At 36.3% G+C, this 23,923-nt stretch overlaps 1 protein-coding gene across 1 annotated transcript in view; it reads right to left on the bottom strand.

Annotated features, from left to right (window-relative positions):
• Nucleotides 1–6,608: 6,608 nt before the first annotated feature.
• LOC109859748 (putative uncharacterized protein DDB_G0291608) overlaps nt 6,609–23,923 on the bottom strand; it is a 64,083-nt gene continuing 46,768 nt past the window's right edge. The window contains exons 4-5 of the mRNA XM_020438286.1: nt 12,100–12,254; nt 6,609–7,788 (exon numbers count right to left, since the gene is read on the bottom strand). Coding sequence (XP_020293875.1) covers nt 7,012–7,788; nt 12,100–12,254 — 932 coding nt within the window. The 3' untranslated portion in view covers nt 6,609–7,011. The remainder of the gene's footprint in view (nt 7,789–12,099; nt 12,255–23,923) is intronic.

Raw genomic sequence — 23,923 nt, 5'->3', positions numbered from 1 at the left:
GCGTCTTTTCAAGTGCGACGATACTACACTTTTAATAACTTACATAGGTCTCTATTTTTTGTTGACTGTCGTACGTAAGTAAACATATATTTTATATTTTGATTCATTCCAGAGTTTCTTTAGACATTTATCAGACACGCAATAAATTAGCATTATACGAGTTATCCTTAATTATATTTCACTTTTTATCGGACTGTAAGTTCTATAATTTAGTTAAGTAATTTAGATCAGACTAATTGCAAATTACAATTTTATTGATTTGCAATGTGTTATATTGTTTTTTTTTCGCGCAACCTTTGTTTTTCCTTTTTTTATTTATAAACATCAAATAAGTCATCGTTCGTTTTTAATTAGCGGACCTCGACATATTTACGATTGAGCTTTCACCGCAAAAATTGTTGGACCGGTCACGCGGAAGTACAAGAGAATGCGAAGGGCGAACAAGAAAGATCAAAGAATTTGGCGTACTGGCGTCAGGCTGCCCTCAGGCAAGGTCTTCACTGGTGTCTCGACATGCACTGAGACTAGCGACTTTTTCAATTGAATTTGCGGCGCGGCGCAATTCCGATTCCTTTCTGATTCGATTTTCTTGAGTTTAAAACGGCCGCTTATAGAGCATTAAATGATTTTCAAAGTGGGAACAAGAAATCTAGTTACGACTACGCGAGCTGGCCTCTTTGATCCTGCCGATTTGTACTTCCTACTCCTGTGAGTCGTCCACGCTTTCATATTCTTTGCTTCCCTTTCCTCTCCTTGCATCTCAACGGCCCCTTTTTTCTCGTTAGGGATATTGCCAATCGAGAAAGAATTCTCTTCTGGTCTTTATAGACCTCCGAGATTGCGTGAAAATTTCATCCGCTTTTTATCTTCTCTGTCTCACTTCCATGAATCGTTCTTCTCTCTCTCTCTCTCTCTCTCTCTCTCTCTCTCTCTCTCTCTCTCTTTCTTTCTCTCTTTTTTTGCCACTCTTTCTTTCTCTTCTCTTTTTCTCTCTCTCTCTCTCTCTCTCTCTCATCTTCTCTAGCATAAATTAATCTTCCGTATGACGGCCGCTGTTAATTTTCTGCGTGGAAATATATAAGTCGTGGAATAATCGCGCGCCCGTGGCACGATTTAATTATTTAACCGTCGGTCGAATTATCAAGCTGATGCGCTGCGACGTTTTATTATTTATACTATTTGCCTGTGGAAATTGTTTGCGCGATTGAACGAACGTATTAGAAATTCGTGGCGAATGGAGTTCAGCAACGATTTAACGTCGAAACTTTTCACACAAACGCGTCCATAATTTATGATTCACTCTCGTGTGTCAAGCCGCCATTGTTGCGAAACACGGAACGCAGGTGAAAAATGTAATGCACGTAAACATATTCGGATGCAAACGTATGTCTTCTCTTTTCCCCACGAAACTCATTTTCACCTGTGACCTCACTGGCAACGAGAGGAAAAAATAAAATATAAGTTAAACGGAACGCTGGAGATATATCGCCACTAAATCGCATTTTATGATCAATCCTCTTACGTTGCGCTTTAAATACATCAGTTAACATCTGATATCCTCTCTCTCTCTCTGTTATAAAAAAATATATAAGTACTAAATAAATAAAAGATTATGTATATTTCCAGAATGTTTGTTAAATGCAATAAATTATTATAAATTATTACTTGAGAGCACTTCAATATAAACAGAAAAAAAAACACTCTTATAATTGGATAATAATTTAGTGAGTATGTTTACATAAAAAAAAAAATTTCTTAATTGAATATAAAATAATTTACATGTATTTCATGGATTAAATTGTTGACTTCTCATTGACACATGTATTTATATTGTATCGAGAAAGCGCAAGATTATCGAAATTCGTTGCTTAATAGCACGATCCAACTGATCTAACCATAATTAATAATAATTCATCAAATTATTATGAATTATCTATCTATATTGAACAAATCGGTCTCGTTGAAAGATAGATCATTAACTTCGCCTACATCGAGACAAAGTTTTGGTTAAATATTCAAATGGCAAAGAGAAGGAATAATACAAGTATTAAGCCAGTGCACACAGATAGGAAGGAGAGAAGGGAAGAAGAGTAGAGAGACACGGTTGTAGGAAAAGGGGGTAAGAGAACCGTTTGCGAGGATATAGGTAGGTAAGTCGGCTTAGCCCGGTGACACAGTGAGCGGGATCGAGGCATGATGCTTACCGGCGCTCTCCTGTAGTTGTTATAATGGGATCCGGCTAAACGCAAGCCGATTTTAACTCTTCACCGCGACACTCGGCCAAGTTCAAGGCTATTGTCTTCGCCGCAAGGAGAATAAAGCGGTCGTCGACAGATCTACGACTCCTCGCGAAAACGGTACGGAACAACAATAACTATTTGTCTCATTGTGTTCTCACCTTTTGTTATAGTTCGTTATAGTTCATTATATTGTGACGTGTATTTCAACGATATGTAACTTGTTTTGTCAACTTCTGGTAAGTTCTTTTTAGCCGGTAATTACGAAAAACAGAACTAAATGACATTTTGATTCTTTTTTGTGTAATGTGATTTCTGATATGTTACCAACCACGAAAAACTTTATTAGGAAAACTAATTTTCATTATATTTTTAAATATTAAAACTTTTATTTCTTATTTTTTATATATTTTACACTCGACATATGTGTGTGTGTAAACATATAGTATGTTTACTATGTGTACATCCAAACACGTATGATTAAAAAGCGCGTACCAGGCTTGCGAATTTATGTATCTTTCGCAAAATAACCGAATATTTCTATTTCTGAAGAATCAAATGTAATTAATATCAAATAAAATTATCAAATATGATTAATCAGATAAAATTATTCAGTAAATTTTCACAGAAGTAGTGAACCAGAAAGCATGGTTATTTTTTCCGATGGCGTCGTTCGTTGTTGTGACTTAAGATACAATTACCGAAACTGCTTAAATCAGCATTCAGTGACGAGAATCCATTGTGGAGACTGAACCGCTCTCGAGTGTCTTTCATGAAGTAGGCATCCTCTTTAAATAGAAAGTCGCGAAAGGATTTGCGTCCCGATTATACGAAGGGGCCATCAAAGCGTGCGCGGGCAGTTTGTTATAGCTCGTTAATTTGATGAGTTAGAAAGGATGCCGGATTACGTCGTCAAAAGGTAGACAGGTACGCGATCTGTCCAATTAGCCGAGAATAGAGCAGTTCTCGTTTCTTCATAGGGCCTGCATAGGGTTCCTTTGTGCCGTGATGTTTATAGGTAATTTAGAAATTCGCTACTGCAACTTGCACGCCGCGCTTTTGATCGACCGATTTTATGCATGCATATATCGAAATCGTTCACATACAATCTTGTACGGAACCCCGTTGTAGTATATGTAGTACGAGATATTATTTTAATGATTAAGATTATAATCGGCGCGATATATGGCCTCTTTTTGTCAATAATATTATACACATACACATTTTTATAACCGTATGATATACATACGCATTCTTTTGTTCTAGTTTCTTCTCCTGATAATTAAATGTAATTAAGCAGATGTAATTAAAAGCAGATGTGTAATTGGAAAAAACATTTTTATAAAGATATCGTAAGTTGACTTAGATCTCTCTCAATATAGAAATTAATCGGAAAACTACTTGTCTAAATCTATTTCGATTCATAGTTTTACGTAACAGAAATATAGATTAGACACCGAGGAGTGCTCAAGCATCGCGACGACGTTGTATTGCGATTATAGCACGACCACGAGTTTGTAATTAATACATGCTTAATGATTCGCTCGAGATCAATATATATGCGACCGCTCGAATAACGAAGCGTGGTCGCTTTGACATTAATTAATTCCAAGTGCATTAGCAGAATTGCAGCCTGCGGCGATAGGGTCTTGCGAACATCAATGTAATTAATAAGAACCGCGGCGCTCGCAATCTATAAAGCTGCTAGATTCAAATAGAGATACATGTACAAGTAATTTCTTTGTACGTGCATGTATCGCAGATACAGTTCAAAATATAATGCGCATATCAGAACACGTAGAAGTAATAAAATTTCAATTTAGAATAATTATGGAAAGTGTTAATTGTGTTAAGTGTTATCGATGGATACATTCGATAAGGATTAGAGAAATTATAAAATAGAAAATTGGGAAAGTAATTAAAACCACTTATTAATAATATGTGATATTTTTTTTTTGACGTAGGAAGATTCTCTTTGCACATGATAAAACAATCATGTATCTTACAAGAGATATATGTTTATGTACATTTGCATCGTATTATTACAAACTTAGCTATATACAGAGTGTCCGACAATTACTTTAACATCTCTCGTGAAAAGAGTAAAACTGAGTCAAAAAGTACTATGTCATTTTGCGAGATTCGCAATAGTTACCGAAATCTTAATTAACTAAGATCCGCGAATAAAAACCAAAGCACAGAGTTTTGCATAATGCAATAACGCACATGACATAAGAAAATCAACCAATCCAGCTTTTCATTTTCATCCCTACTTTTTGTTCTAGAAGGCTTTGATTGGTTGATTCTTTCATGTCAAATGCGTTATGCATTATGCAAAAATCTGTGCTTCGACTCTAAGCATGCATCGGGCTATCTTACGCGCATAAGACAGTCCGGCGCGCTTCGCGCGGTTACCTTTTATTATGTATATGTTGTAGTATATGCTGTTGTATACATATTGGCTCCTCCTATACGTTGCTACGGGTAACACCGTGAGCGCGCAATGTGCCGGACTGTCTTAAAGGCCATCACACATAAAATTACGTAAGAGCATAAAACGTAGTTGTAAAGAAATTAACCAATCCAAAATTTACGTCCGAAAGTTGTGGGACAGTAGGATATATTCTGATTGGTCAATTTTCTTGCGGCTACGTCTTATGTTCTTATGTAATTTTATGTGTGATGACCTTTACGCGCGTAAGATCGGGCGATATTCGGCGATACGCAACAAGCAGCGGCGCGAGCGAAAGATACCGCTGCGTACTGCCTAATATCGAGATCGCAAGAAGCTGAGTTCGCGCCGCGCTTGTTTGTTTACTTCGCTTCTCGTTATTACATTATGAATGAGATAAACCATTTTTCTTAACAACTGACAATTGTACACGTCTATAGAGTCCGATTATCGCCTTCCGCGCGTTTATTGGCTCACATTTATTAATTCATATCTCAATGACTATTGCGAATTTTGCAAAATGGTAAATAACTTCTGTTCAAATTGACCCGATCTACTTACAAACTTTGTTTTTTTCATTTGTTGTCAGACACCCTGTATATATAGTATATATCAAATTAATATTATATATCAGTTATTATATATACATATATATGTGCTATAACATGTCGATTACGTTCTTTTTCTATCAATCTTAATAATATTCTTTTTTAGTTCTTTAATTATACATATATATTTTCTAAGCGCGCGCGATTTATGGTTAATATACATTAGATAATATACACGAAATATACATTCACGAGTAACTTAAGAATAGGCATTTTTTCATACATACTTTTCTTTCTTCTTAAAAAGTGAAGACATTATACTAATTAAGTTATCGCGCAAAAAAGCGCAATGTACACTTTTTTGACATAGTTCGAGTTTTTCTAATAGGCGAAGAAGACATTATAGAAAAAAAACAAAGTACATAATAAGACTCTCTGGCGAGGTAATTCTTATTTTACATTCTGAGGATGTTTAATTTTTGAAATCTTTTAACAGACACTTCTCTCTCTCTCTCTCTCTTTCTTTCTTTCTCTTTCATTAACAACATTCACATACAATTCTACTCATCATTTTCTATTTACAAATTTTCCGACTACTATAGCCGTACTTATGATATGGATTATTTATTTATACGATGTCAATCGTAATGATACAATAAGAATTGCAACGATAATACTAATGATAAAAACGGCAGTGATAAATATTTTTTTAACTCTTTCATCACGGAAAAATTCAAGCAACATGTAGGCCGGCATAGTGGTTGTCATTATGTATGTGAAATAAAAAAATACACAAGTCTTGATAAAATAATATAATTGCAAATTACTAAGTCAATATCTCTAAGAAGTGATTATAAAAGTAAATAATTAAATGCTTACAGCACACTGACATGTGTAATAAAGGTATTAACTTTATGGGGAACTTTATCCCTTATAAGGGATTAAGTATGTATATGTAACAATTACTTGTATTATTTGTAACTGAATTTTAGAGTATAACTGATTACACACATCCCAAGAATGAAAGAATGGTAGATATTAGGTTAGGGTTAGGTTAGGTTAGGTTAGGTTAGGTTAGGTTAAACATTAAAACGAGATCTGATTGTGTCATGTAACATAAAATAAAAATAATTTAAGATTATTTTTTCATAATTCTTTTATCTTTTCTAGTTTTTTCTTAAAAATAAGCTTATTTTCTAATTAATAGATATCACTCAATGGTCACGTCCATATTTATAATTTGCATTTCTTGCTTGTCTTTATTCAAGTATATAAAATATCTACATATATATAAAAGACTTACATTTTCTCTCAAAAAAATCTTAATTCAAGAGCAATTTTTTTTCGGGTATGTATAAATAATAAAAACATACAAAATGTAAAATTTTTATATGTACGCATAATAAAATCTTAAGAAACAATTATACGATATCTAAAACTTTTGGCAATTAACTCTGTAATGGAGTTTTTTACAATAATTATTTGTTTTAAAATACTCTTGTATATATAAGAACGAAGTCGCAAGAAACATTGACAAAGAAACATGCAGATAACAAATTATACGTATAATTTGAAGCTGGCAGTAATATAATCTATCTACATCAAGAGCATTGCAGAGCTGGATACAAGAAAATACTCAATTGTCGTCAGAGTCAAGGTGACCGTTGGTACCTTGACAAATTGCTGTGTTCAATCGCCAACGATAGGACATAGAAGAGCTGGTCGCTGTAGTTTCTTGACTCCGTTGAAAGATCCCAGAGGACCTGCTGGACCGCTATGCCAATGGCGGATACTTTTGATCGGGCAGAATGTAAGAGTCTTCACTGGACGCAGCCGCAGCGACAGCAGCAGCAGCAGCTATATCATTACTGACTGCTTGAGTCTGGTTAGTCACCGGATTCAAGTGATGACTAGTCAAGTGCGACGTGGAAGTAAGTGTCATATTATGATGATATTGTGGATGATGATAGTTCGTCTGCGGACTGTGATGTATATGAGGCATCTGCGCTTGGTAGTAATCGCCGCTGTACGGAGCCTGAGTGTAAGCATTGTAACTCTGACCGGCGTATTGACTGTGATTCATAGAAGCGGACGCAGCCGAACTCCAAGTAAAGCCGTACGTTTCACCATGATGAATTTGATTCATTGCTGGCGGATATGACGACGGTTGCAGTTGATTAGAACTTGGTGTCAGCGGTGGTGACGGGGTCGTTAGATTGCTATTGGCGCCGCTACCGCCGGTTGGTGTTGTCCCGACTCGAGGATATGTCGATAGAAGTGGTGTTGACATGGGTGAATTACCTGAAACTGGCGCCTCTCTACCTTGCACGGGCGAGTCGGGCGAAGATCGCCTGCTCGGCGTCGTTGACGAACTTGTGGATATTCTGTTGCCGGTACTGCTGCTGTTTGATCTAGGTGAACCTTTTGATGGAGGAGTTTGTTGTTGTTGTTGTTGCTGTTGTTGTTGTTGCTGCTGCTGCTGTTGTTGTTGCTGCTGCTGTTGCTGCTGAAGTTGTTGTCTGCACTTGGCTCGGCGATTTTTGAACCATACCTAGAACAGAACAACGACGGGAAATACCATAAGTTAACAAGATAATTGTAACAGATTTCAAAACAAGGACATCCACATTACTTTGATATATCCGCGTATTGTATCATCTGTGTATAATATTATTTGTATCGTAATATTTTGTAGATTTGCAAAGACACAAAAAATATGCTTAGGAAATCAATGGACTTCTCCCGATAGGCATCATATGATATATCGGAAACTTCCAAAATGAGATATAAAATAGATATAAAATTCTCCTGTGAGAGGTTCTCTCCGACGGAAGCCATATAGGGAGGATCATCAGGGGAAAAAAGTGTCCTACTGTCCTGCCTTGAGAGACGAGACCAGGCGAATGGAGAGTTAATCGGCGCAATGGAAAAGTAATCGCGGGCGAACGGGCGTAACATTTCATTAAATCGCAACAATAACACAGACTCGGAGGGAAGGCCTTACGTAAAGGGGCGCGTGTATCAGGCGCGACGTCACGATACGTGTGTATTGAAGCATCCCATAGGATTCTCGGCGTGACTACAGCGTTCCATCGGTACGCATGCGCGAATCGCAGTCCGTCGTAGAGTTGTTTTCACCCCATTGTGAGATGGAATATTGGTTTTACGTGCAAATGTGTGCGCGTGTATATCGTATATATGAATATGCGCGGAATAACGTGTACATGTAAGACTTTCTCATGGTATACGTTATACTACAAATACAAGATACACACACACACGCACACACACACACACAAATATACGAAAGATTTGCGTTATATGTACGTGAGTTTTTCTCTGAAAAAAAGGACAGAAGAACGGCAGGAGGACAAAAAGCAACCCCTCGTAGGCCGCAAGCTTACGAGTGCGTTGAGATCGTCCCTTTTCCCTTCCCCACCCTCGTAATACTCCCCCTCATGCGTTCCCCTATAATCCCTCCGGGGCACAATGTGGCCAAGGGTGCGATCCTATGAATCTATGCCCGCGCCTTTAAAAGCGGGTCCCGTCATCGTTGTTGTTATTATCGGTGGTATTGAAACAGTTGTTACGGAGAGCGCGAATCGCCGAAGCGTAGGATTTTGAGCAGTACGGCCAATGTCGTGCGTACGTCGGTCGAAGTAGAAATCGAAGAGCTGTGCAGAATCTTTTTGTCTTGATGCTGAAAGAATAGACGGAGACATCAATCGTTCACCAAGCAATCAAATTGTCTTTTATTTTTATTGTGGCGATATCGAATTATCAAATAACAGTAAGAGTAAGAGAGAGAGAGAGAGAACTTGAAGCGCTTTCAATAAATATAGATATCTATAAGTTCCTTTCTATTGCAGTCCATATGAAACACATAAGAACGATTGTGTGAGAAATTTTGTATATCTTTTTATATTTATATTTATCAACGTCGGGATGTATGTGTGTGATGATTCAAAGAGGACATAATTACTACGTCGCAAGCCATTTTCCTGCTTCCTTACAGTAATTCTGCTTCTTTGTCACAATGAGACTTTCTTCGTTTTGCAAAAGTCATCCTCCGCACCGTGCAATAGGATGCGAAAATCTGTTGGGCACGGTGATGTGCGTGAATATTGCGTATCAAAGAAACCGAACCGCTGAAAGAACGAGAAAGATGAATCTACGTCGGAGATAGCGTGGTAGACAGAGAGCAATCCCATTATAGTGGTGTGTTTGCACAACGACACCCCCTTCAGAGACAGCAAGCAAGAACGAGAGGAAGGGAGTAAGAGGAGATAGGGGAGAGAGAGAAAGAGAGAGATATCCCGAAAACCAACCAAACAGACCGCGATGGCATCCAGGAACCCCTGGGGACAACCACTGCCGGTTTCACGCCCATATACACGAGAGACCGTCAGCGAGGTGCAAATTGCGCCACCATCTGGTTTACGTTCAGCGAGTGGAAAACCGCCCCAATGGTCAGAGGGAGGCGATGCAGCTGCGTTTTGACACTCTGTTATGACAAATATATTTTCTTATTTGTACTATTAATATGACCCCTCACGGTGATAGTAATCGGGATATGTGTCGTCTGACGCACACGCACGATTGATGGAGAAAACAGCGCGCGAGAGAGCACGTTGTTCGCTAATGCGAACGTGATGAGCATTCTGCTCGCGTTGACGTTCCAATGGTTACTCATTTCATGATTTCAACAAACTAAACAGGCTTTGTTACATTCTATAAATATTTAAACTGAAAATATGTAATAATAAACACAACCTTTTTAAAATAAAGTTATATGAGGTCCAGTTGCCTCTGGATAACATCCTTTTTATATTTTTACACTCAAGTAATCGTGTTTATGTGATTATTGTTTTTAAAAACAATGATGTGTTTTTAAACAATAATGTGTTAACAAATCGCTCAAAGCTATATAGTTGAAATAGTTGAAATTCAAAAGGATAAATCTATCAATATATTCAAAAGCCTGTCGTGAAAAATATGCATAAAATGTTTTATATTCAATCGATTATAAAGAAAAAACATTTTTTGAGTAACATTTCCACTTAATATTGTTGCACAACTCTCGGTATAATTTACATCGCGGATTTTCAACATCGGAATTTCTGCAAGACAAGAAATCTCAGAGTTCGTACTCATGCTGAGGATTACAAACGGTCCAACAATTTCGCGACAGTTTTATTGTCTACACAGAACTTTAGAGAGAACTCGGCCAGTTTCTTTCATAAGACAATATTTTATTATTTTTCAATCTATTCTCGAGTCGGTAACAAACGGTGTGACGACGAACGCGGAATCGTATTCAGAGACGCTATACCGCGTCAGTCGCGTCGCACGCAGCTGCCTGGTTCTCTCAATGAGAGAAGCGCGCATATAGAACTCTCGCGAGCGAGAGATAGAGCAGGGGCTATAATCCAGGAACAAATCAACGATATGTTGCACGCCGCGCTACTATGTGTACCTCTATCTATATGTGTACCTATGGTCTCCATCAGACTTCTACCCTCTGCTCTCTTTCTCTCTCTCTCCCCATTTTCTACCTTTCCAACACCCCTCTGCCTTTAAAACTTTCAGATAGCGTCCCTTCTTCAGATATTATTCGTTCGCGTAGTTGTGCTGCTTTGCACATATATAATGTACGTACGTACGTATATGTACACATATCTATACACATCCCGCGCATACTGACTCCATTCTGTATTAGTGCACGTACACTACACGCATGTTCCGTGTGACGACACACCCTTTCGCAGTTGCATTGCTATTCACGGCGGCTTAACTTCACACGGAAACTCGGCGCATCCTGGCGCTGAATTTCCACGCTTTTGTCCTATATATTTCACGATTCCGACGGGACGCGCTGGTTATGATACCGCGATAACAGATATTCACTGCGTGAATCGTCGATGACCCGAACAAACTCAGGAAACAAGCAAACGAAGCTAGAAGCAAAATCCACGGAATAAAGCCGCAAAAACATTTTACAAAAAAATATTGTAAAAAAGCTATATAAAATGTACAAACATAGATATCTCTTTCAAGTCAAGTAACGCGAACTACATTTTCAATAAATACTCCCAAATATAAAGCTTAAATAGGAAGTAATTAATTGTTAAATGAGAAATTTATTAGAAAATGTTCTATTTTTATTCGGTGATTGAAGTGACAATTTGTTGCTTTTATATTCGCGCGAGATTTTTCTTTAAATGTTCAATTTTAATGATAGGGGTTGAGTGTACAGTGAAAGCTCAAAATTCGAAACACGAGCTTAAAATCTCTCGAGTCGCGATCGTGACTTGGTAACGCCCTATCGCGAGATAAAGATGTCACGGAACCACAATAAAAGCGTCAACGAGCTCGTCGGCACATCTATCAATGTACAAGGCAGCGGGGCTGGGACAATGGCGAAATGGAACGACGTAGGGCGCGAACATCGCACTGTGTAAATACCTTAAATCTCGCTTGTGATTGCCAGAGCACGAAACGCAACTTTTGTCTCCTCTCTCTCTCTCTCTCTATTTTTTGCTTTTGTTCTTTTCTCTTTTCTCGCCTCTTTTCGCTTTTCTTTGCTCTCGTTTTTGTCGCGAATTGAAATATAACCATATACATTGTGCACTCGACGCGTGAGAAATTTCATTAAACATTACGTTAATATAATCGTACGCAAAATTGACTGTAATAACAATCCTAGATAACTTGCAGAGTGCGATTTATTCACTGAAAGATCAGGAAATCTCTTTCCCATCTTCCACCGTTATTTATACATATATCCAGAGCGATATTCCAGGAGCAATAAAATTCCAAGAATATAAAAAGAGGAAAGAAAAACGTTATAAAACAATTATACCTGGACTCGTGACTCTGGCAGGTTAATTTTGACGGCAACTTCCTCTCGCATAAAGATGTCCGGATATCTCGTTTTCGAGAATAGTCCCTCGAGCACATCCAGCTGAGCTCTTGTGAAAGTCGTTCTCTCGCGACGCTGTTTGCGTTGATTCATTCCTGCAACATAAAAAAAGAAAGCGCCTGTTATTATAATTATTGCATTCCGTGAAACTCGGCGTGAAATTTTATTTTACCGTGTAGGTATCTACATTACAAGTACTACTCGTAAAACTGCCTGTAAAACTGTTTTACAATAAGTAAAATACATTATTTGCCTTTCATACATTGATTATAAAATCAATACGAGTTTGTTAAAACTATTTGATAGTACTCTAATGCGAAATGGAAGTCAAGGGTTGTATATCTCTGCATAAAACCTAGCGAATGGTAGCGTGCGTGTGTGTAAAAGAGAATTTTTTGCATGTTTTTAGAAATTCTTTTGCTTGTAAGAATCCGACGCAACAATAATTAACACATGTGAATATGCTATAAAAAAACCAGATAAAAATAATAACCAATTATATTCTAAGAAATAATAATTTGAAGATTAGGTAACAATAAATAGTAATAAATAGACTGTGTAAAGACTTTCTAGATTTTAAGCAGATATAATTTATAAAATGAGTAAATAAAATCGTAAAATAAACATAGGTTGATGCAAAATGTCAAATAAATAAATTATATGCACTAAATTTAAAGTAATTTTTGTCAAACCAATTAAAAAATTACAAGTACATTTATAAGATGCACTTTCATCTAGTATATTTATTATTTTGTAAAACCAATAACACATAAAATAAAACATAAAACCAGTAACTTTCTTTATAAAAATCCTCTCGAAAATTGGTGTTTCTTAGCATGTGAAAAATTCTTTCTTTATCTAAAAAAATACAATATTTATATATATATATATATATGTATATATTATAGATACTTAAAGATATTTTTTGAAAAAGAAAATACATTTTAAAATAAATTTTCAATACAAAAGGAAACTAACGAAAAAATAGAATCAGCAGTGAATTATCTTTGCGAGACGAACATCGACGTGTCCAGAAACTCAATATGTCTGTCAATCGAGCCGAATAAACGGCCATCAATGATATTTTGAAATATGGAGCGCTTGCGATGTCTTTTACAAAGACGAAGGGTTGTTGCCACGCCTGGTTACCACGCGGTAACGACGGGGAGATCGACGTAGAGAGAGAGAGGTATGAACGTTGTGAGGCCGCGATAGCGTAATTTTGAACAGCTCCCCCTACAACCCACTCCACGTTACCTTCCTCGTGCCATCGAGCCTCGCTTGGCTCGTTTCGGGACCCACGTAATCCGCTTATGAGGGGGTTACAGGAGTGAGGAGGAGAGCGCAGAAGAGGAGGAAGAGGAGGAAGAAGAGGAGGAAGAAGAAGGGAGAAGGAGAGTACACCCCGGAATATACGAACATCTAGAGAACTGAAGACCGAAGTCACGCTTCGCTTCTACAGCTGCTGAAAATGCCGGCTCCCGCTGGTTCGCTGCGGCTGCAACGACGTGTTCTCTCGTCGCGAACTAATAAAAAAAGATTGCCAGGAAAATCGTGGCTCTCGCCAGTGTCTCCAGATTGGAAGCCGGATCGTAAAGTCAAACGCGAAACGGTGGAATCTGGTGATCGAGAGAATCGTCGACTCTCCGGTGGTTCCACGTGACGTATAAATTTTATGCGAATTTTCGTGTTTTTTTGTTTTGTGCGAAGAAATCGCGATGTTAAAAGGAAAAGAAAAAAAATATAAGTAATTATCTAAATACACACAATTAAATGTGTTCTAATCTTTATAAAACCTTCAATTTGCGAAATGTTTTTCAAGGAAAAGATTTTTGTTTGATTTTACAGCCACGAATGATCGACAATCATGTGAGACAAATAAAATAATAGAGGAAGTTATTTATAAGAAATTGATGGTGAAGCTTTGTCTCGCGACGTATATACTATTCGTTTGTAATTGTCAGGTTAAGACTGGAGAGACTCGCGCGAGGCAACTGTTTACAAAACGATCAATGCTCTCTCTTTTTCATTTCTCTTATCCGCCATACTGAAGACCCTACTCATCGGATACGACGTGTTTAAGAAAAAGGATTGCATCGTCGTGACACAAAAAGGAGAAAGTTTGCGCCAGTGAGGAAAGATACGAAAAAGAACAAAAAGACAAAGCAGCAATTTAAAGTCGCATGAGCACACTGCAATAGAGAAAAAACGACTTTTAAGATAACTTTCAAAAGCTGTGCGCAGATTATCTGAGTGTGTGTTAAAAAAATTAAATAAATACTTATAACAATTAAAGTAACTTCTAAGCTCCTAAATCACAACATAATGTCATACACAAATATCTCACATTTAACATATATGTACAAAATCGTCTCCTTTCATGTACCTACAGTTTTGACACGCATTTCAATACAGTTACCAAAAACGATTATATGTGCTTTTCCTTGTGCAAACAACATCTGTTAATAGTGAAATAAATTTAAACTTTAAAGCAAGTTTAAGACTCTCTAAAACCTTAACGACACAGTTGAGAAAATCGGTAACAAAACGAAAGCAACAGAAATTCTTCGAAGAAATAAGCGGCACCTAGCAGGACAAAACAGCGTCCTGTGTACCTATCGATTGCATCTCTTGCAACGCTTTCTTCTCTGGCTCGTAGAAACCGAGATGACGACGAATGACGACGACGATACCTGCGTGATTGGCTAACGAACTGGTTGAGTGGGCTACCAGCATGGCAGCAGCGCGGTAGATCCTCGGAATAGATTGCGTTGCAAGCGAGCACAATGTACAAACTCCACGGTGGTCGGAATTATAAGTACCGCCATCGCTTCGTGTGGCACACCCCGCGATCATTCGATCTATGAGATATGTATCTCGCCGTTCCCGGCAAGGATTTGCCATTGATTCTCGATTCTATAAGATAGAATATAAACATTCCCGGATTAAAAATAATTATTTCCGCTATTTAATATGTAGATTTTTTGTCTATTATCGATAAGACAAAGAGAAAACTAAAATTTGAATAGATTGTTGATAAGTGCAATATAAATGAAAAAAAGGATTCGTTTATATTCTTCAATTTACTGTTATCATTACGCGTTATTGAATCATTTGCTTTCTGAATATATCCTATTTGACTGAAAGTTTTTTTGTGTGTTTATAGTCACTCGATCCACTGGCCTTGGCAAAAGAAAGAGAATACAGATACCAAGAAGATGCTCTGATTGTTGAGTGGGCGTCGTCTTGTAGGTGCTACCAGTAACGACAGACTTTCCTATCAACTTGGTGAAACTAAGTATTTATACAATAACTCACCGATTATGGCTTTCGCCTTCTTGACACACCGAGTTCTATCAAAGGAAACTGTCGTGCGCTTTTGTCCGATGCAATGTGACGCAACTCGAAATTAACAAAGATATATTCGTTGTATAATAATTCGAAACTTTAATTAAAATCCGAAAATACCTAATTTTCATGGTTTAGAAATATATTGGAATTTGTCATGAATGTTTCGATTGATTTAAATGTGCTAACGAAAATCCTTGACAACTGTATCGCGCCTCGAAGAGAGAAACACAGTTGGCTAAGCGATCCTAATGGGTTGGCAAACACCCGCTGATTCTCGGAGTATGATTCGATTTATTATCGTCAGCGAGACGCGATACCGGGAGGGTTGATATAAGGGTTGCTTCGCCTCATTGGCCCGCAACGAGATCAGACGCGACCCTAATAGCAAATTCGTTTTACGTTTATTGGATTCTTCCGCGCCCCGCGTTTCGCCGTTTCGTTGAGATTCGCACAAGTCAATGGACCTCTAACAGAATTTCATGGTAATTTCCTTCTCTTTCTTTTTCACGCATAATTCAACAGCGCAATTCACAAATGCTTCTATACTTATCTAACTTTAGACTATATTTCAGATGACTCTGTATATTATTGAAAAAATATATTACATTGTTAATTGTCGCGCTCATGACGTTTCGCATACTTAGCAATTTAAAACAATTAACAATTAATGTCTACACATAAAATATCAAGAAAAATCTGTCTGTTGAATAATGTATGTTATTTATTTGATAACAATTAGATATATTTACGTTAATGAAGTATGTTATTTAACAATGCGTAACAAAGTACGCGAAAATAATTAACTTTTGTGTTAACATATTGTTACTTATTGTTCCACAGCGTATCTAAAAATCCCACGTGAAAGCGTGCACGGTAAATTATAATACAAACAAACGCATGTCTGATTTAGATAACGTCGGAAAGTCGTTACCACTGAAATACGACGCGGGAATTTATCTCTTTACACAACATATCTATGATATACCTACCGGGACATTTATAATTAATCATAATTATACATACGTAAACAGTCGACTGATTAACAAACTCACTTCTCGCGACATGTAAAATTTCTATTATCGTTTAATCGCGATTTTATCTGTGTCATTCCGACTCAGGAAAAAATCTCTTTAAAACAAGTACATATAGTGCGATATTATTTTCACTTGTAAGTTTGAGAATTGGCATGTACACTTCGTAACTATTAGATTTATCTTCATGATGAAAAAAATTAGATAAAAAGGCTGATAAAATAGTACATGATTATATTTTACTTTTAACAATTTTGTTTTACAACTACATTACTATTGCTCTTATGGGAGTCAGAGATTATTGAAAGAAAGAATATCTATTTAGAATAATATTGTGAAAACTATGGAAAATCGACGATGTCTTAATCGTTGTCGCAATGCTACAAATGTTTTAAACTTATGTTAAGTTGCAAATAAAAAAATACTTAACGTCAAAGAACTATAAGATAAACAAACAAGATCAAAAACTACTTTGATATCCATAGATATCAGATATTGCTGACGAAGAGGAAAGAGAGTGAAAGGCGGCATATAATCGGGCACAAAATCAAAAATTAATTAAAAGCTAAAACGCGAATAGACTGCTATATGGAGACAAGGGCATAGAATTGGATTATTGAGAGTAGGGGAGAGAGGGTGAAACCGTGGGATGACAGCACGTGGCGGGCGGTGACAGAAGAGGGAATTCTAAAAGGCCATCAGCTACGAAAACATTTGACCGACTTTGCGTTTACAACGTGACCACCGTGTGATCGCAATGCCGAAGGCTCAAGATGAGAAACTAAAATCATGTTATTTTCAGCAGTCTGCTGCTTCCGTGCTTGAGATTTCTTTTTTTGTGGCCAATTAGTAAACAACTTTTATTACAATTTTTCTATTTCTTTTGTGCTCGCATATATTGATGTTCTAAATGTTTTTTATATATTATACACATATTATACAACTTTCTGTTATAAAAAATTACATTTTTTAATATATTTTTATATAATTTATTTTTTTAATAAAAATGTTTGATAAAAGAGTTGCACTTACTAGGAAATTATACTAAAAAAGGCAACATTGTTAAAAAAGAGAAATAGTTATTCTCTAATGGAAGCAGAAGAGGAATAAAAAGATATGTATGTGTGTGTGTGTGTGTGTGTGTGATGCGCGCGTAGCCGTTCTCATGTGACAATTTAATCTAAATCTCGGATATAAGCGTGTGTGTGTGTGTGTATATAAAGTACGCAACAAAATACCATTGGCGTCCAGAACAAATGAGTAATCAGATAAGTTTCGCGTTGCAATATTCCAACATTCTTTCTCGCAACGTCCATTCTCAAAAAGTTATTCGGTTCTTCTTATATATAACGATAATATGACGAGTGTTGAATAGTACTTTTTGGAAAAAGAAAACCTTGTGTGTTCTGTTTCACTTCAATTAAACACAATTAACTAATTTTCCACACAATGATAAAATTTGTATATCAACAGTTCCAATATGACAATATTCATATAAGAAAATTTTAATCAATAAGAACTTGAATAAACGCAATGAATATTGCAATTTTGCCGTATCAATAATAGAAAGCATAATTTCTTCAAGAAATTGCGGTAAAAAAGATAAAAAAAAAAAAAAGAAGAAATAAAAACGAAGAAGTGCGAGATTTCCGGGAGCTAGTGTCGATGTCACACCGTACGCGACATTTCACTCAGCTTTGAGTGTTTGTCTTGCAATTAGGTCTGGATTTATGTTTGGTCTCTCCACACCCGCCTACTCAATTTAGCCATGACACGCGTCACTATAGAAGCGATTCTCTCGTTACGTTTCGTCATTTCGCGGCCACTTGATAACAACAAGAATGCAGCACGTGTCAGCGCACGTGCCGCCTTTAACTTGATGCCTAATTGAGTGATTGAAATCGCACCGAACTGACAAGCTCATCGACATAAGGATATCGCGCAGGTTTTCGACGGCGTAATATAGAATGTAGTATTTCTCTCTATACGATATCCAGTTTCCAATTATAAATTAAATAAAATTTAAACTTTATATAATCTAATTGCAAATTAATTTAAAAAAAAAATTAATTTAAAATTATTAATGCTGAGCCACGTCAAAACTCTTAAGTGTGAGTCAAATTATTCTTTTAAACATACATAACATACATTATAGTTATTTAATTTATTAACACAAAGAGCATTTCTTTTTTTAATGTTTTAAAAAATTTATATAATAGAAATCCCTGTAACGACAGATACATTGCAAATATCTTTCTTAGAAAAATAAATATCTTGTATAAACTGTCTTGTGTGAAAACTATTCAGCCGGACTTTTAACAACAACGCGCGTTTTTCAACGCACGGTATGTGTATTACCTACGTCTCGCGGTTTCGACAGGCACAATATTTTCTTGTTCCCCATCAATTAACAATTCGCAAGAGAAAATTATTGACAATATGTTTATTTATATACGGCAAGGCGTTTGCGCTACAAGCTAGAGAAAGTTAAGTGGACGAATAATTTTTCTGCAACAACAAACATCTCGAACGGGAAAAGGGTGAAAACCCATGTGACGCGATTCCCATGTATCCTGCAGCAGCAAAACATGAATTTTATAGGCCGTCTACAATAAAGGTAGTAAAGCTGTAGAGAATAAACTGTTCTCGGTGAAGTAAAAACGGGAGTAAGAAAATGGGCAATTCCCATTTCGCACTGCCTACTGCCTTACTGTTAGCTAATGAAAGAAACGTGTTAAAAGACGCGAAATAATTAATTGTGTAGATAAAAATAAAATAACTCTAAGAACTTTACTTCTCACTCTATATTGCTTACTTCTATTGTAGACGGCTCTTTAAAGGGAGTTTTACGTTTGCACATTCTTTCCTGTGACAAGTTTTCCCGCTCGAATCTATCGCTCTTTTGTCAATTCGGCTCCCTCCTCGTCTGCACGATTGCATAATAAATATTGACGTGCGGCACATATTATGCGACATGAAATCGACATTTCCATTGCGTTCTCATTGAAATATATTATTACGTAGTTATAATTTAAAGCAAAAGCCATCGAGCGCAACACCCAATTGGCACAAATCAAGACGACGCCTGTAATCACTTACGATGTGTTCCATTTAATCGTATTGATATTAATTACACTGCGAAGATTATCTTTTGTCTAGAAGTAAAAGGCTGTTTTTCTTCTTATAATTGTAAACGTTTTTTTGGATCAACATTACTAGTAAACATCTTCTTTGTTATTAAACGTTATACATGAGAGATAGTTTCAGTTGTCGCAAAAAAAGAGAGATATATATATATATATTTTCTACAATGACTAAGTGTGTTAGAGATGAGAATATAACAGTGCTTCAAACACTTTGACGTTTATAGAAATTGCTTGAAAAACGATACATGAATCACAAAAAGCACGAAATGCTGGCGATCAGATATATGTATAGCGGCGAAATATAGTGGTTGGTTACAAGTCGTTTGCCTCACAAACGAGTGATAAAAGTGCGGTCTTCGGCGGCACGAGTCGTCGCGCTCTATCGCTCTCCCGTACTATTTTCTCTCCATTCTTTGTTTTCTATTTCCACGTCGTCCCGCGCGTTATCATTGTTCCTCTTTCACTCTGCGGCCTTTAGTGTAGCGCGAATACGCCTACAACAGATAGCGGCAGCCGCTGGACGTAGGTACGTAGAGACCTAACGGACAGATCCGTGTTTCCATGGAAACCCACCTATCTGCGTCGGTTGGACCTATACTGCCTGCTGCCACCCTGATAAGCGGCTTACTCTCATGGTTCTCTCCACTCTTCTTCGTCGGAGCATTCCCCGGACCTCTACCATCTCCTCGGCACTCTCCTGCTTCCGACACCCTCGTGTCCCTCGCCGCCGATCCTCTTTCGAGTCTACGTAGATGAGAGAGAGAGAGAGAGAGCGAAACGGCGGAAGAAGAACGGAAAGACTGAAGAAGAGCACCAACGACAACATAACCTCTCTTCTCTTGAATCGTGCCGCTAAAAGAAACTATCGTTGTCTCTCTCTCGTTTTGTTCTACTCTATTCTGTGTTCCATTCTATCACTCTCTTCATTGTTCTTCCTATATATTTCCGTCTCTTTTTTAGTACCACACTCTCATCTCAATTCTTCTACTTCACACATTGTGGTCTCTCTCTTCGTTTACGTGTACGTCGTGGTACATTGGAAAATTTATGCAGTCAATTACCAACCCGGCAGCACGACCTTAGAGTAGAATCGTGGACGCAGAGACAATCCTCTCCGAGACTGCTATTGCTTTGTCTTTGTGTTTTGCACATCGCAACCGATCCTTTGCTTTTTCTGCTTGCTTTGTGTTCGAGAAACAACGGGCTCTGTAAAGATGTATTCCAGACTTCACTTAGCAAACACAGTTAGTAATAGATGATACAACTGTTTTCTCGCAGATGGATATTCCATGAATACTCGTTTCATCGAGATTTTCTCGCTTACTTCGCATGCTGATGAAATTGTAAACATGTTTCTATTGCGTTTTACAAATTCAAACGAAATACGTTTTTCTCGATAATTACGCGATCAACGCATTTTAAAATATGAAACATGTTTTAACGGATGTATATTAAGTTTTTCCGATATTTAATGTTAAAATTTTTTATCAGAAAATTTAACTTAAAGAGAATATAAATGTATGTGTAGTTACATGTCTAGTATCAATTAACTCGCAATGATAAGTTCGGAAGCCCTGAGATTGACACTCGTATGGCTTTAGTCGATGCATCGATTTTCATGGCAATCAATAGCGAGTACTGGAAGTATGTGAGTCTTAAGTCCGACTATATACCTATGTTTTCTTAAATAAGATAGATACAATGTAAACTAATATGGAGAGATACAGTGTAAACTAATATAAAAGTAAATTTTTTTCACTTACATAGAGTTACATTCCAGAGGAATATGTAGTAAACTGTGCACATATACATTTTGTGTGTGTGTGTGTGTACATACAGAAGTTAACACAAAAAATGTGTCATTTACGCAGCTCCCGTTTTGCTTAAATATCAAAACTTGATTAAATAAACTACTTAAGTAAATTTATTCACTAAATCGATAAACTTGCAATAACTAAAAGTCGCATTTTAAGCTTGTTACTTATTTGTGTCAGCACACTGTTGTCTGTGTATTCTCTCTTCGCGTGGTTGACAGATATAAAAATTATATCTTTATTTTTCTTCTCTCATATGTCAAGTGAGAAAAAAACAAGAAGTTAACATATGTGCACACGTAATATATAATGTGTGTGATAATGTGTATATTCTATATAAACTGTTTATTTATTCAAAAACTTTATTAATACTTTAGTGTACACGTTTAATGTCTGTAATTCCATGCATTATTATTTTTGCTTAACGTGTATCGCGTAAACAATCAGAGACGTTCCGCGTTTTCTTTATACCTGTGTTAAAAAGTTTACACTTCTAACGCGAGTTTGCACTAGTTTATATATGTGAATAATCGTTCGTGGGCAGATAGAGGAGGTTATACTGAGTCAAAAAATCCTTTACTTCGCGAGATTTGCAATAACTGACGAGATCTTAATTAATAAAAATCCGCGAATAAGCATGCAACGGGCTGTCTTACGCGGAAGACAGCCCAGCGCGTTTCACGGTTGTTGTCTGTAACAACAGTATAGGAGGAATAATGCTAATATAACAGTATACAGTTGCGAACAAAATTGAGTGGATACGTAGTAGAAATAGTTATAAATGAGATATAGTCGAAATAGTACCGTTATATATTTAAGTTTTTGTATATTATATATCCTTATAGTACATAGAATATTTAGTGAATAATTCCAATTAATCTTTATACTTTTCTATACACAAATCATACTTAACGAAAAAAAGTCTGCAAATTGTCAAGAGATACAAATAAAGTGGACACATAACAAAACGTGAGATTAATAGTAGTTTTTATCATTTAGTATGTTTGTCTTTTGCTTGAATTACTGCTTCCAAACGTCGTGAAAAACTATTTATTAAGTTTTCAATATAATCTTTGCTGATATTTTAAATGCTAATTGTAAAGCTTTAAAACAGTCAATCGTATTATTCCGTTTTTCCAATGACAATTTTACGTCTAATTCAGTCCATAATTTTCTATGAGATTCGGATCTAGACTCTGTGCTGGCCATTCAAGCAATTTAATGTTTGCATCTTGAAAAAATTTTTGTGTTTTCATTATCTTGAACCAAATTCTTTGTCATGATCCATTTTTAAGACGATTTCTTCTAAATTTTCATTTATTATATCAATATATTTGTCGGCATTCATTATTTCATCAGTTGGCATTAAAGTGTCGACTCCATTCCATGACAAACATCCCCATACCATCAACTCTCCATCAAATTTAACCATTGGTGTTATAAACGGCTTCTTGTACGCTTTATTTTTCTTTCTCCACATTTTCTGCTTGGTTTTTAATCGCCGCATCTCGAATTTACTTTCATCATTCCACACTATTGTTTTCCAGAATGACAGTGACATGTTGACATATTTTTTAGCAAACGCTAAATGTTTCTGCATTTGTTTTATTAATGTACGTCTACTTTTGCAGCATTTTAATCCAGCCTCGTATAGTCTCCGTCTTATTATTTTTGATGACACATTTAATTTTAAGGTTTCTTGAATATTTCGCGAGGCAATGTTTGGATTTTGTCGACATTGTCGAATAATTAGCCGATCTTGTTTTATAGTGGTACAACGTTTGCGACCTCTTAAATTTTCTACTGTATTGTGTAATAAATATTTTTTATAAACTTTTTGTGTTGCACTTTTGAATACACTGTACTTCTTTGCTATCACACAATAACTCAATCTATTGCGACAGTTCAAAACAATCAAATGACGAACTTGATATGACATTTCTTTTCTTTCGGACTTTCTGCTAATTGTTCTGCCTTGTATAAAGCCTAGACTTGAACTAAACGGATAGTTTGTTTACGTTTATATAGCGATAACTACGCTTTATGTTTGTTTACGTTTCTTATTATTGGAATAATCGACCGTTCATTTATTTGACAGTTTCGTTAGGTATAGTTTGTGTGTAGAAAAATGTAAATATTAATTTGAGTTATTCACTAAATATTCTATGTATTGTAAGGATATATAATACAGAATTTAAATATATAACGGTAATACTATTTTGACTAACTTTCGTTACTCATTTATAACTATTTCCATTACTTGTCCGCTCAATTTTGTCCACCAGGCGCGTTTTTAAGACTGGTAAAACTTCGGTGCAAGGACAAAGATGAGAGGGCCCTTTAATTAATAATAATAATAATAATAATAATAGTAATAATAATAATTATTATTATCATTATTATTATTATTGTTATTATTATT

This window comes from Pseudomyrmex gracilis, unplaced genomic scaffold (genome assembly GCF_002006095.1).
Source record: "Pseudomyrmex gracilis isolate BER0280 unplaced genomic scaffold, ASM200609v1 scaffold_281, whole genome shotgun sequence".
Taxonomy (NCBI): domain Eukaryota; kingdom Metazoa; phylum Arthropoda; class Insecta; order Hymenoptera; family Formicidae; genus Pseudomyrmex; species Pseudomyrmex gracilis.
This window is presented reverse-complemented; position numbering and strand designations above follow the sequence as displayed.